The sequence below is a fragment of the Struthio camelus genome, chromosome 11 (assembly GCF_040807025.1).
Source record: "Struthio camelus isolate bStrCam1 chromosome 11, bStrCam1.hap1, whole genome shotgun sequence".
NCBI lineage: Eukaryota > Metazoa > Chordata > Aves > Struthioniformes > Struthionidae > Struthio > Struthio camelus.
In genome coordinates, this window is record NC_090952.1 from 8,229,326 (window position 1) to 8,241,476 (window position 12,151).

At 44.3% G+C, this 12,151-nt stretch overlaps 1 protein-coding gene across 1 annotated transcript in view; it reads right to left on the reverse strand.

The window, feature by feature from the left end:
• Positions 1-12,151, reverse strand: part of ALG13 (ALG13 UDP-N-acetylglucosaminyltransferase subunit) — a 33,598-nt gene that overhangs the window by 20,467 nt on the left and 980 nt on the right. Inside the window, exons 2-12 of the mRNA XM_068957532.1 lie at positions 11,815-11,977; positions 11,416-11,554; positions 9,555-9,664; positions 6,555-6,667; positions 5,927-6,139; positions 5,732-5,815; positions 4,523-4,573; positions 3,741-3,787; positions 2,701-2,773; positions 751-832; positions 205-385 (exon numbers count right to left, since the gene is read on the reverse strand). Coding sequence (XP_068813633.1) covers positions 205-385; positions 751-832; positions 2,701-2,773; positions 3,741-3,787; positions 4,523-4,573; positions 5,732-5,815; positions 5,927-6,139; positions 6,555-6,667; positions 9,555-9,664; positions 11,416-11,554; positions 11,815-11,977 — 1,256 coding nt within the window. The remainder of the gene's footprint in view (positions 1-204; positions 386-750; positions 833-2,700; positions 2,774-3,740; positions 3,788-4,522; positions 4,574-5,731; positions 5,816-5,926; positions 6,140-6,554; positions 6,668-9,554; positions 9,665-11,415; positions 11,555-11,814; positions 11,978-12,151) is intronic.

A 12,151-nucleotide genomic window follows, 5' to 3' on the forward strand; every position in this document is an offset into this window, starting at 1 on the left:
CTTCCACAATACACTTCAGCTTTGCATTTGTGTCATGATACAAGAGGGAGGGGATTTTTTTTTTTTTAAAAACAAAACAAACAAAAGGCCAGAACCCCATCAGCATTCAAAGAAACAGAGATATGAGCCTACTAAATTCCTGCCCTTTGCCAGGGTTTTAATTCCTTTGCTTCCCCTTTACCATATTCTTTCCCCAAATACTACCTCTTTTCTGGTGAATTTTTTGACACTTTTTCAGGAAGACAATCGAAGTTTGCATCCTCACTTCCTACAGAGCCACTGTTTCTGTTCTTCTTAGACCCACTTCGAAACATCTCAACTGCCGACCTTAATTCTTCCTCATCCATGGCAAACACATCTTTGTACAGGATCTCATACAATACAGCTAGACAAATCAACACAAAGCTCAAAACAAGTTAACACAATACCAGATGCACAAGAACAGCTGGAACTTTGAAGGTAAGCAAAGGTTACAAGGTACTAGTTATATTAAATTCAATTAAGGAGATAATCAAAGAATAACTTCAGTCAAAAGGGACCTCTGAAAGACATCTGGTCCAATATCCCACTTCACAGACAGTATAACAACTGTACGTATATAGAAGTATATCATAAATGAGCTTCCTTGTCTCTCCCTCCCACTCCCCCTCCCCTGGGAAAAAAAAAAAAAAAAAAAAACACAAGCCAGAACACTGCCTAGAAACATGAAAAGACAATTCTCTTTCATAGAAAAAGAAGTTTCAAGTTTACCCTGGCAAATAGCAGCATTTGCCTGGAATTGTTTTGTATACACAGAGTCATAATGGCCGTTGCCGGAACAACACAGTAAAATCTGGGAAAATAAAAAAAAGGCTTTAGGATGGAATGACGTAAAATCCAACATTGCCTATTTGATATCCTAACTCAAGACTATGTTATTCTTCCATTCTACAGCCAATACCAAGTTCAAGAAAATAATTATAATCATCAATATAAATAAGAAAAAAAAAAGCTGTAAAACCAGCTTAGAATTGAATTCTAGTTAAATTCTATGAATAATTGTATCTTTTATACAAACAGTTGACTTGTATGTTATGCTGTGTTAACAATGAAACAATAGTTTGTTTCCAGCTTAACTCCAAAACCAACATTTGTTCAAGAGGTAAAATAAATACAAGCCATTACATGCAGAATCCCTGAAGTACACTGTCCAAGCATCAAAGGCACATCTCACACTTCCCTACCTGCGGGACTAGAAGAGTAGCATTTATACGTGGACTCTACTCTAGCTTTCAATAAAGCCTTGCTCACATGATGCAATTCAGTCCACAAAGGCTGCTTTTTGCAGTGTGTGCACCAACCCACCAATTAAGCACAAACACCATCAAAACTCAGGCTGGCACATGACCGCCAGCAACTTCGACTGGCAGAAGCCCTTCGGCAGCCTGCAGCTGTCAGCACAGTGCCAGCAAGGACGCCTCACAGGGAGCCAGCAGCAGCTGGGATGCCAGGGCTCTTATTTGGTGCGCGCTATGTCTTCCGCCAACACAACCTGTCTCAGTGAGGGCATGCAACATTAGAAAGAGCTGCCGCCTCTGCATGCAAGCTAATGACACACAGGTGCCAACACTTAATGAGAGCTCTGGTGGTAAAGCCTTCTAGGACAAAAGCACATTTAGGCCACGCTGCATAGTTTTTAGAAGTACACTCCTTTTGGAGGGAGATTAAACTACATGGGAAAGAAAGGGACAATCTAGGTGCAACTCAAGCGCGGGCAGGCAAGCAAGCCAAGACAGCAGTACTAACCTAGAACAAAACAGCTGCTGCAGCACAGATTTCAGAGCAGACTAGCCACTTGAGCAAGCATAATAGCCCATACTGAAATCCATACTGCAGCGACTTCACTGGCAGACCACCTGAGCCACCCACATAATTGGGCCGGCACACCTACACAATCACAGAAAAACCACGAGGGGGTCAGATAGGAGGTTATACAGAATATTTCTCCTTTAAGTTCATTTTTTCCTCCAATAGTAATTTTGTTGTGAAGATACGCTGTTCCAATAGCTCAGATTCTTAACTGGGCTCAATTTGTATGTCACGGAAATGCACCAATTTGTTAGATTAATACATTCCCATTAATTTCTCCTCTTCAGGAAGAAAAACCACACACCCCATCTGACTTCTCAAAGAGAGGCCGTAGGGGTGATGGAGAACACCATCTCCTCACAAATATGATAAATCTATCTTGTTTTGCTCTTCAGTGACTCAGCCCAGATGTTTCACTCTACCCAGTGAGATTAGTTAAGTTACCAGTGGAAAGCGTTTTTAATCAGCAAAATTTCAGGAACATGAAAGCTGATCAAATAGGAAGATTCTGGAACTGCAAGCTCCTCCTTCCTGCCAAAATTAAACTTGTTTCCAATAATTAACTGGAATAACAAACAAAATTGGCAGGAGAACAGCACACAAGCCATTTCTCAGATGGAAAGGGAAACTACTGTAATTCAATTTATTATTGTGCAAATAGCCTGCTTATCCATGAGCTGAAGCCAGCTTTGGAGTTTTTTTTTTTTTCCCCCCCCAGGTATGCAAGAGATACAGACTCTTCACTGGAGTTACCAGAGCATGATTCAAGCAACAAGGCTTGTACAACTGAGCAGGGCTGGAGGAATTGAGGAGTCAGGGGGAGGGGTAGGAAGTTGCCTCACTTCTCCTCACCTTGTCTTCAAAGCCATTGTCTGTAGCATAAGTGGGTGGCTTTCCAGGGTACCGGTACAGAATAAAGTCTCGACTAGGTAAGCAGAGGAAAAACAAGACTTGAAAGAGTGCACTTTCAGTAGAACCATGTTATGAAGAAGTTTGAAGGGAACTGTTTAGAGAATCCACTGTTGGTTTACAGAAAGTGAGCAGAATACTTTCTCTGATAAATTAATGCTATCATAAAGCAATAGTTAGATGAGCAAACTACACCCATCTTAGAGAAGGGGGTATCCGAGAAAGTCAGTTACATCTAGTCACTGATAACAAAAGCACGCATCACATGAGCTCAGGTACTTATACCTATGACAAGGTGCTCAGCCAGTGGGACAGTTAAGTCTAAGAGATTCAGTCATCCTGTGAAAGGATTAGAGCCTCAGTACAGGAAACTAGCAACTCTTGTGAAAGTCCAATTTGTTCATTTAGTACTGGAACAGATACAGTTTGCAAAGGGAGGGTTCTTCTTTCTACCACTGGAGAGTCAGACTGTTTGTTCAGCAATAAGCAGCGTTTTTAGCAAGACAGCCAGCACCTGCAGCAAGCTTATGTAACATTGCAAACTAATTTCAGGGTTGACACACCAAGCAGTCCTCACTACTAGAGCTTTCAGAAACACACATCCGAGTTTTAGCCATGCTTATAACTGCCACACGGTGTTTCCACTACACACAGCTTCTAGTCATTTCACACGTTCTCCATCCTTCAACCCCTGGAAGGAAGCATTCGACTTCCGAGTTCAACATCAGTGAAAAGATACCAAATAAACATTACAAGAAATCGACCCTCCCCATGGGGCACACAACTAGTACCAGAACAGGGGCACATTGTGCTGAGACCCACTTAGATGTTAAAGTAACTCGGTTAGGGTGGCATTTTTACCATGTTTCACAACACGAGTGCCTCTGCAACACGCAAATATAAAGGTCCGGGGAAGAAGACCAGAACCCAAATGCTTTGTAGTCCAAAACAAAATGAAATTTAAGTAGGAAAGTGACACTTACTTGTAGATTACTGATAGAGCACTTATTTCCAGCTGGCCAGCACTTTCCTATGCAAGAGTAGGAAATTACATGAAATAGCAGAGCCGTCTTCAACATTGGGAACTCTATACCAGCTCTCTGCAGTATTAAGATAGCTAACCAAATCCATCAGTTTGTTTAGGAAAAAAAAAAAAAAAAAAAGCACACCAACAAAGGCATCAAGAATTGAGACATAAGAATTTCCAGAAGTATCTGCAAAAGGGGATGGCTGTGATTACCAAACCAATGGCCAAAGATGGAGCTACTTCTGGCAGCCATTCCTAAGGGAGTCACTCAAATATACTTATTTAAAAAAAAGAGTACACTGCATTTGTTTCAGATACTGCTGCATTCACTATATTTACTAGTTAAAAAAATAAGTTTAAACCCTAGCATTCAAACTCTGGAGTGAAGGAAGAAAAGGGTTACAAAGCCTGATGAACATCTGCTGTGAGGTACAGTTCATACATTTTCCTTTTACCTTAGGGAGAAGCTGCAATGGTAAATAAGACTCATGAGAGAGACCTCAGCTTTGCTGTCTGGTCTGTATAGATAGCTCCTTTACACTCACATGAACTCCCACTGAAATCGATATTGTTTACACACTGTTTATTTGTACCGAGTGTTTCTGTATTCTCTGTGCAAACGAGACCCCAGGATTGGGGCCTAATTGACAATAAAACATTTAAAGCCATCACCAAATTACTTTCCTGATCTTTTCTCCTCAAATTTTAGTACCTCCACAAGTATTAGACCAGTCTTACCTTTGGATCCCCCAGTCGTTCCAGGTACTTCTCAAATGACCCTTCCACATACTTTAAACAAAAGAAGGGGGCGGGGGGAGTATTAAAAAAAAAAAAAAGAGAGAGAGAGAGAGAGAGAGAGAGAGAGACAAAACCACAAACTTAACCAGCTGACAATTGTAACTAACCCTAATACTATGCCAGATAACATTACTAGCTGTTAAACAGGACACCTACTGCAAGTTGCAGGGGAGGGAAAAGGGAGGGAAAAAAACCCCACAAACAACCACCAAAGAAAAAAAATTCACCACCACCCCAACCCAGGCTTGGGACTACTCTGCCAGGTCCTACCGCCTCGGGGTTCTGACGGGCTGTGGTCTGACTGCGGATACCCCTGCAGCTGCATCCCCTGCAGGCACAGGGATGATTTGGGGGGCCAGTGGGGAAATATCAAGAGAATCTTAAAATATATTAAAAATAAAAAGACAGCACAAATGCTCATCCACTTTTTCCACTTCTAGAGTACATAATGCACTTTTTTGTTGTTGTTTTATCACAACTAACAAATAAAAACCACATCTGAGCTGTATAAAAAACACCACTCGGCCTAGGCAATAGCTTCAGATCCAGTCAGATGCCTCCCATTACCCCGGGACAGCTGCAGGTAAGCACAGGGCAAAATGCAAGGAGTGTTAAAAATAAATAAGTAGTATTAATTAAAAAAAAAAAAACAACAACCAAACAGTATCTCAACGCTCAATCTCACAAAGACAAGGAAAGGACCTGACTACACGATAGTATCGTTTTTAGCAGAAGCTGAACCCTCACTAACACCAAAATTCACTGGCTTTTACCAGCCAAAGCAAAACCTTCGTGCAGCACCTTTAATGCTTACTAGATCATCCAGACGGGCTCAGAGCAACGCAAACACGACTTCACCCCACGGCTAAACACCGACAGGCATATCTCCCTAACTCTTGACGGTTTCCGACTCCCCCCCAAAAAATCCTCAGGCTCGTTCACACCCCGAGCTCTGCCCCGGCTGCCTCACGGGGAACACGCGACACGCGGACAAGGGCGGCCGGCCGGGCGGGAGCCCCCACGCTCGGCGGAGCCAGGGCAGCACGGCGCGGGGAGGGGGCGGCCGCCTGCCCTGCCCTGCCCGCCCCGCCGCCGCCGCCGCCCAGCCCAGCCCAGGGGCGCGCACAGACCCGCGCACGCGGTACTCACCGACTCGAAGTTGCGCCGGTGCCGCCTCATAAACAAGACGCAAGCTTTCCTAACCTCCGGGTGATGGATTTGACACGAGAAGAGCTGAAAGAGAGAAGCGGCCAGGGCACGAAGGAGGAAGCTGCCCCGTTTCTAGCGCAGGGCCTCGCTAGCCTGAAGCTGCGCTTCCCCGCAGATCCCCCCCCGGCCGCCCACCTGCTCCGAGATGGCCCGGAAGAGGCAGGAGGCGTCCTTGGCCGTCAGCTTGCGGTACAGCCCCAGGCTGCCCAGGTACTCGTCCATGGTGACCTCGCTGAGGGACTTCTGCCCGAAGTACTTCTTCCAGCCCTTCTGCATCTTGTCCGGGCGGCGGCGGCAGCGGCTGGCGGCGGCCGGGGCTGGGCGCGGGGCTCCGCGCACGGCGCTGCGCTGCGCGGCGCGTGGCGGCGGGGCGCGCGGCTGCCGCTAATGAGGGGCCGCGCCCGCCGCTCCCACCTGCGCGGCCCGGCCCGGCTCGGCGCGGCCCGGCTCGGCTCGGCTCGGCGGCGTGCATTGCAACCAAGGCAGCTCTTGCAGGCGCCGCGGCGGCGGCGGCCCGGCCCCTCCGGCATCCGGCCCTTGCTGAGCTCACCGCTGCCAGCGGTAGGGTTTGACGTGCCCGTCCGCGCCCGCAAACTGCTAGCGGAAAACTGGAGTCAAACCGCTGCACCAGATTGCCCTGCGACAAGCCTGCGCGCTCTCCGGACCGGGCGCTGGAGGAGACGGGCGTCTAGTGGTAAACTTGAAACGAATTCTGCTCTATAAAACTGGTTAGGGACGGGAAAGCCGGAGTTGCTAATAGTACTTGAGGAAAACTTGGGGGATCGGCGGAAAACACTCTTGCACCACTGTGCAGCATGATGTGTCCCAGGTACGAGTCCCGCCTGGGCGTCACTTGACTAGATACCTCCGTGAAGGCTGCCCGCAGACATCAGGAGCACCCACTCAGGAGTTTATTTCGCTTGTTTTAAGCAGCAATAGCAACAGAAATACCGAATAATGCATTTACAGGGAGGACAGTTAGCACCAAGCGAGCACTCATACAGTTCTTTAGCATTGAGCTCAGCTGCCTAAACGTTTTTAAGTTTAAGCTCTCTTTGTTTTTCAAAACGCAGTGATGGTAGCAACACTTAACAACCCTTGTACTTCAAATGGGGAGCTCCAATCAGCAGGCAAGGTGTTGCACTTTACAGAAGTCCAAACAAATTAACGATGGGATAACACCCTGTAAACAGATTGCATTGTCAATCCCATTCCTCATCTATAGGCCTGTTTTATTTTCAGAGCAGGAGGAGTAAAAATTACCCCAAACCATGCGAATTAGTCGATGGACTGTTTGGCAGCAGGTTTTTAGTAAACCTTCACTTTTCCCACCCAAATTCACATTTCCCTTTTCCTTTAAAGGGGCTTAAATCTCTCGTGTTTCCAATTTTCTTTCCACTGCTCATGTAGCTATGTGACATGAGAATGGTGCAGGCTGAAGGCACCTGCTTATCTGCACAACACAGCAGGGACCAATGACAAGGACAGCTTATTTCCACTAGTACTAGACAAATGTACTCAGGAGACAGCTGTATGTATGCCTTTTCTATTAAGAAGCCATTCCCACCTTGGCCTCCTTGCTAGGATTATCAGCTCGTTGAGGATTTTCTGATGTAAATATCTGTCTGTCCAAGAAACTAGATTGTCCATGCATTGAGAAGGGAGAGCGTACCTCTGTAACAACATTAATGACGGGTTACTATATATGTTTGCCTGCCTGTGATGGAGGGTTAGATTTTTCTTCAGAAAGCATTAGAAAGGAAAGGGGAAAGTCAGCTTAGTGTGCTCAAGACAAAGGAACCTGGAGTGGTTTGCAGGATGAGAGCCTATATTCTTCCAGTCTTGGAAAATGCTTTTAATTGCTCATGCCAACAAGAACACCTAATGCTAGATAGCTTAGAGAAGTCTGTCTTCTTAATTACACTCAGCTCATATGGTTGCAATGTATGAGTGTGTCTGTTAGTCCATCCCTCGCTACCTTCTGAAAAGTTGGTGGGATGGACGAGCGTCCCACTGGCTGGATTCAGAGTGAGCAGAGAGCTGGACAATTGCTTGTCTAAACGAAACTTAGAAATATCAAGTGCTTCTTTCACTAAACAAGCTGTTGGACTACCGAGCAGCAGGCGTTCCTACTTTCTCTAACTTCCCTCAAGTGTTGTGCTAGGCTGCTAAAGTTACATTTCACTGTGGAAGTGCACCTATACATGGTCTTACACCTGTAAGAAGTCTCTCAAAAAACCTATTTTCTTCATTTTATAGCAATAGCCTTTCCTCTTCACAGATTGGTGGAATTACCCGCGCGTCTCCACTTCCTCTTTTTGACCCAAAGTCAAATGCAACTTAATTGGTAATTGGGAGCTGGATTCTAAGAAACATATAGGTCAGGACTAGAGCAGTAAAAGTCAAAGTCACTAACTGCAAGCAGTCATTGGGAGCAGACAAACGTCTGCAGCCATCTAACATTCGGAAGCAGAGGTTTTCCTTGTATGCGATGTACATAACTTATAGCTAACAGTACTGTAAGAGCTATTGACATTTATATTTTCTAAAATATCATTAAACGAGATACATAAAACCAAGGATAAATTGTATTTTATTATTTTTATGCCCTTTCAGTGAGTTTATTTAGAGAAATACATTATCATCTGCCTTTTTGGATGCATTTGGGTAGAAGAAAATACTTGTGAACAAAACCAAGATCATAGGAAGCATCTTAGAAATACAGATTCTGTTGCAGATATTATGCATTCATTAAAAATATCATGATTTTGAAAAATTGTCTATTTGCAGCCCTGTGATCCCGTGAAATAAACTTTTGCATTGTTTGCTCTCACATATTTTTTGTGCAGTCACAGTCACCCAATGAGGCTGGGAAAAGATCACAGCCCGACAACTTATGAATTCTTATGGGTGGCACTGTCTTTTTAGGTGCATGTGCTGACTCTTGTCCAGGATTACAGCCATTACTGAAGTAAGGAAAAAACATTCTTACTACAGCTGCAGTGCTACCAGTCACTCACGTGAAGATTTTACAAAAAAAAAAAAAAAACCCACCTTCTGCAATGGAGTTTTCATATTGTGCATAACCTTTGAAACCTGAACCAAAAAAATGATGATTCTTCCTTTTGCAATTTTGTTGCAAAGGATGATTCCCTTCTGTATAGCCAGGATTTGATCTAGATTTAGCCTACATAAAGATCGACCCCTCACAATTATAAATAGGGCTAGATGCTAGGTATGCTGTCCAGTGTTCAGCATGTGAGTGAGCAGCATTTACCTTCACAGGGCTCCAGCTGAATGGAACATTACTTCACATATGTCATTGATGACATCTTGTTAGGTCAGAAATTTCTATCCGCATTGCTGCTGCAACATCTCTTGCTGGCCTAATCAGCAACTCCTCTGGAATGGATGCATTTCATTAGCAAATGAACAAATCAAACCGGAAGTCCACATTTGCTTACTCTCCTACCTCATTTGACATAGGTCATGTCACTCATAACCCATTACAGTAAGGCTGAAATGAAAAACCAACTTGGAGTTCAAACCCTGCCCCCTTGACACTGTGGCCTTTTAAGCATAAAGCCAGATGATTTAAATTGTTTCCATTTAATTCCAGTTAAACGTCAGTTGGTATTAACAGACATTTCCTTTGAGTTGTTATGAACAGGATTTGTCACAGTTAGTGGATTTTTCATTATGGAAGGTCTCACCAGAGGAAAAAAAAGTTTTATTCTGACATTTTTATTCTTCTGGATTGTTTATTCAAACCCAACAGCTTTATCCAAGAACAAAGCAAACTTTTCTGGCTGTCCAGGAGGAAAAGGTTTCAAAGTTGACAAGTCCATTGACTGCAGTGTCTCCACAAGAGTGCTGTAGAAACAAACCAAAACCAAGTATAATATGTTACTACTTGGGGAGAAATTCACCCCAAGGGGGAATTTTTTCTTCACACAGTTGTCTCTCTATTCATATGCATGCATAATCCTTTAGCCCAGAAATGAAAATAAGGACATATATTGAAAGGAAGAAGAGACCCCACAAACCAGTGGGCCCAACCATCACTGGCTCATAGGCAGCAATGCTGAGGAAAACGCACTTCAAGCCACATCACAACTTTCATAAGCAGCCTCAGCTCTAATTTTTTATCTTCGGTGGCTGCAAGCAACGTTGGGAGACTGAATAAGGTTTGAGGATCGCTGCCATAAACTGTATTAGGAAATTCATCCTATTTCAACACATAAGTAACCACTTAACACATAGCCAGAAAAGACAGCTAAATCAATCCATTAGCTTGCAATTTTCAGACTGCAAATAAGGCTGAAAAGCTAAAATACTGTTCAACAAAGAAATAAAAATCCCTTCCTACCTCTGAAGTGGTCAGAAGCACTGAGAAAATAAGTTTAAGAAACTGGCCTAATGTAAATTAATGAAAGGTCTGGTCTTTTTGGAAGGCTCTTCTGAAACAGAATCCTATTTGCAGGGCAAAGGAACAAGATGCAGACTAAATAATGTGAGGTGCATTTCCCCTACCTTCAATTTAAAGGTCATCTATTATTTATGGAGTGCCATAAATCACATTCATGAAGAGAAATGGGAAGATACAGTTGAAATAAAGGAGCATCAAATGAAACTAACAGGGCCCAGGATCAACAAACAAAAAGGCCTTTTTTTGTCTAAGTGGCATGCAGTAGATCTGTCAAACTCTGTCAAAGGATGTTGTGGATGCCGGAAGTTTGGTTAAGAGAGTAGCCTGAGTAAGTACTTGGAAGACAGATGTAATGAAAGTTACTAACCAACCAACCAACCAACATCTAATTTAGGAAAACCCTGAAGCATTAGGGTATTAGAAGGAAAGTCATAGAAGAGAGTCCCATTTCCTGTTCTTACTTTTTGCTAGGTATCTGTGTATGGCCACTGCACACACGTTACTGAGCTATATAGCCTCCTGAGTTGAATCAGTAAGGCCGTTTTCATGTTTTGTTCTAAATACTCGAGACGCATAGATATAATAAAAAATGAAGGTATCCATACAGTCATCTCTAGTGCCCCTCACAAAGAAAACCCACATAGAACTCCGTTTTTTTCATTTTACTAAGTCTGCAGGGAGCAATATATTTCTTATAGTTCATGGTTGGGAACTAGGCAGTATTATTTCTAGCTTTGAGAAAGAATTAAGAGGTGAGAAAGGGAGGGCAGAGTAAGAGAGGAGTTGTTAGGTACCCCTAGGATGCCACCTGACAGTTACCTGTCACTCAAATTCAACCATGGTTTAGACTGCTTTTTTTATTTTTTTTAAACTGGAAACATGTGACCTCAAAATAAAAGTTACATTAAAATTAATCTCAGACAAAAGGCTTGGTAGATTTGGTGGAGACAGCACCAACTGTTGATCTATCTACTATGGAAAAACATGCCTTGCAAACAAACAAAAAACTAGCTTTCCTGAAATGTCTGTCCTGCCCTTACTACTTAGGTGGGGAAGTTAATTGTGGTATTTGGTCAATGTGATTTTGTTACAGAGAAGGATGTGAATTTACTTATTACGTTCTCAATACTGTAATGACCAAGCTACGGTACTGAATACCTCTTGTTCAGTCAGGATCACCACAGCTGCTTCATACCTGCAATTACAATAGAGGACATGTCCATCTCTGTGGAGTTGCTTTGCCAATTCAAGCTGATGGTTGTTCATCAGCTTTTCGTTTATTACTACTATTAGTGGTTTTCCTTCTTCTAGCGTCTCCAAACAGCTACCTGCACCTACAGAAGAAACAAAAAACATGATCAGTGCTTTCACCTATAGATCAAACTTCATCCTACTGGCTCTTGCAACATGAGAGACTCCTGAACCTGAGCATTTAATCCATTTAACTCTAGCTGTGGACCTGAACTTTTAATGCTAACAGAGTCAGAGAATTACAGAAACGGAAGCTGCCCACGCTACCGACTTTCACATCTACCCACACGAGAACAGGCTTGGCAAACTCTCTGCACGGCACTCAGCTGCCAGTGCGCTCTACCTGCATGGCTTATGACCAGGTCTGCTCTCCGCAGGTCCTCAGCCAGCGAGTCCTTGAAGCGGAAGGCCTCTAGCGTGAAGGCCGGGGTGCTCACCGGGGCCGGCTCCTGCACCCCGTGGCCGATTTGGAGGACCAGCTTGCGGTACCCGTGACTCTGCAGCACCTGCGGCAGGAGGGAGAGCGGCAACAGTGCTCAGCAGCGAGCCGCAGAGCGGAGCACCTGTGGTGGGGCTGCCCCTGGTGGGCACCTGGTTGGGCTGACCCCAGCTCTGCTCCTGGGTACCCCATGGCACAGGGCCACTGCCATGGCCAGGGGGCACACGCCACCCCCTGCCTC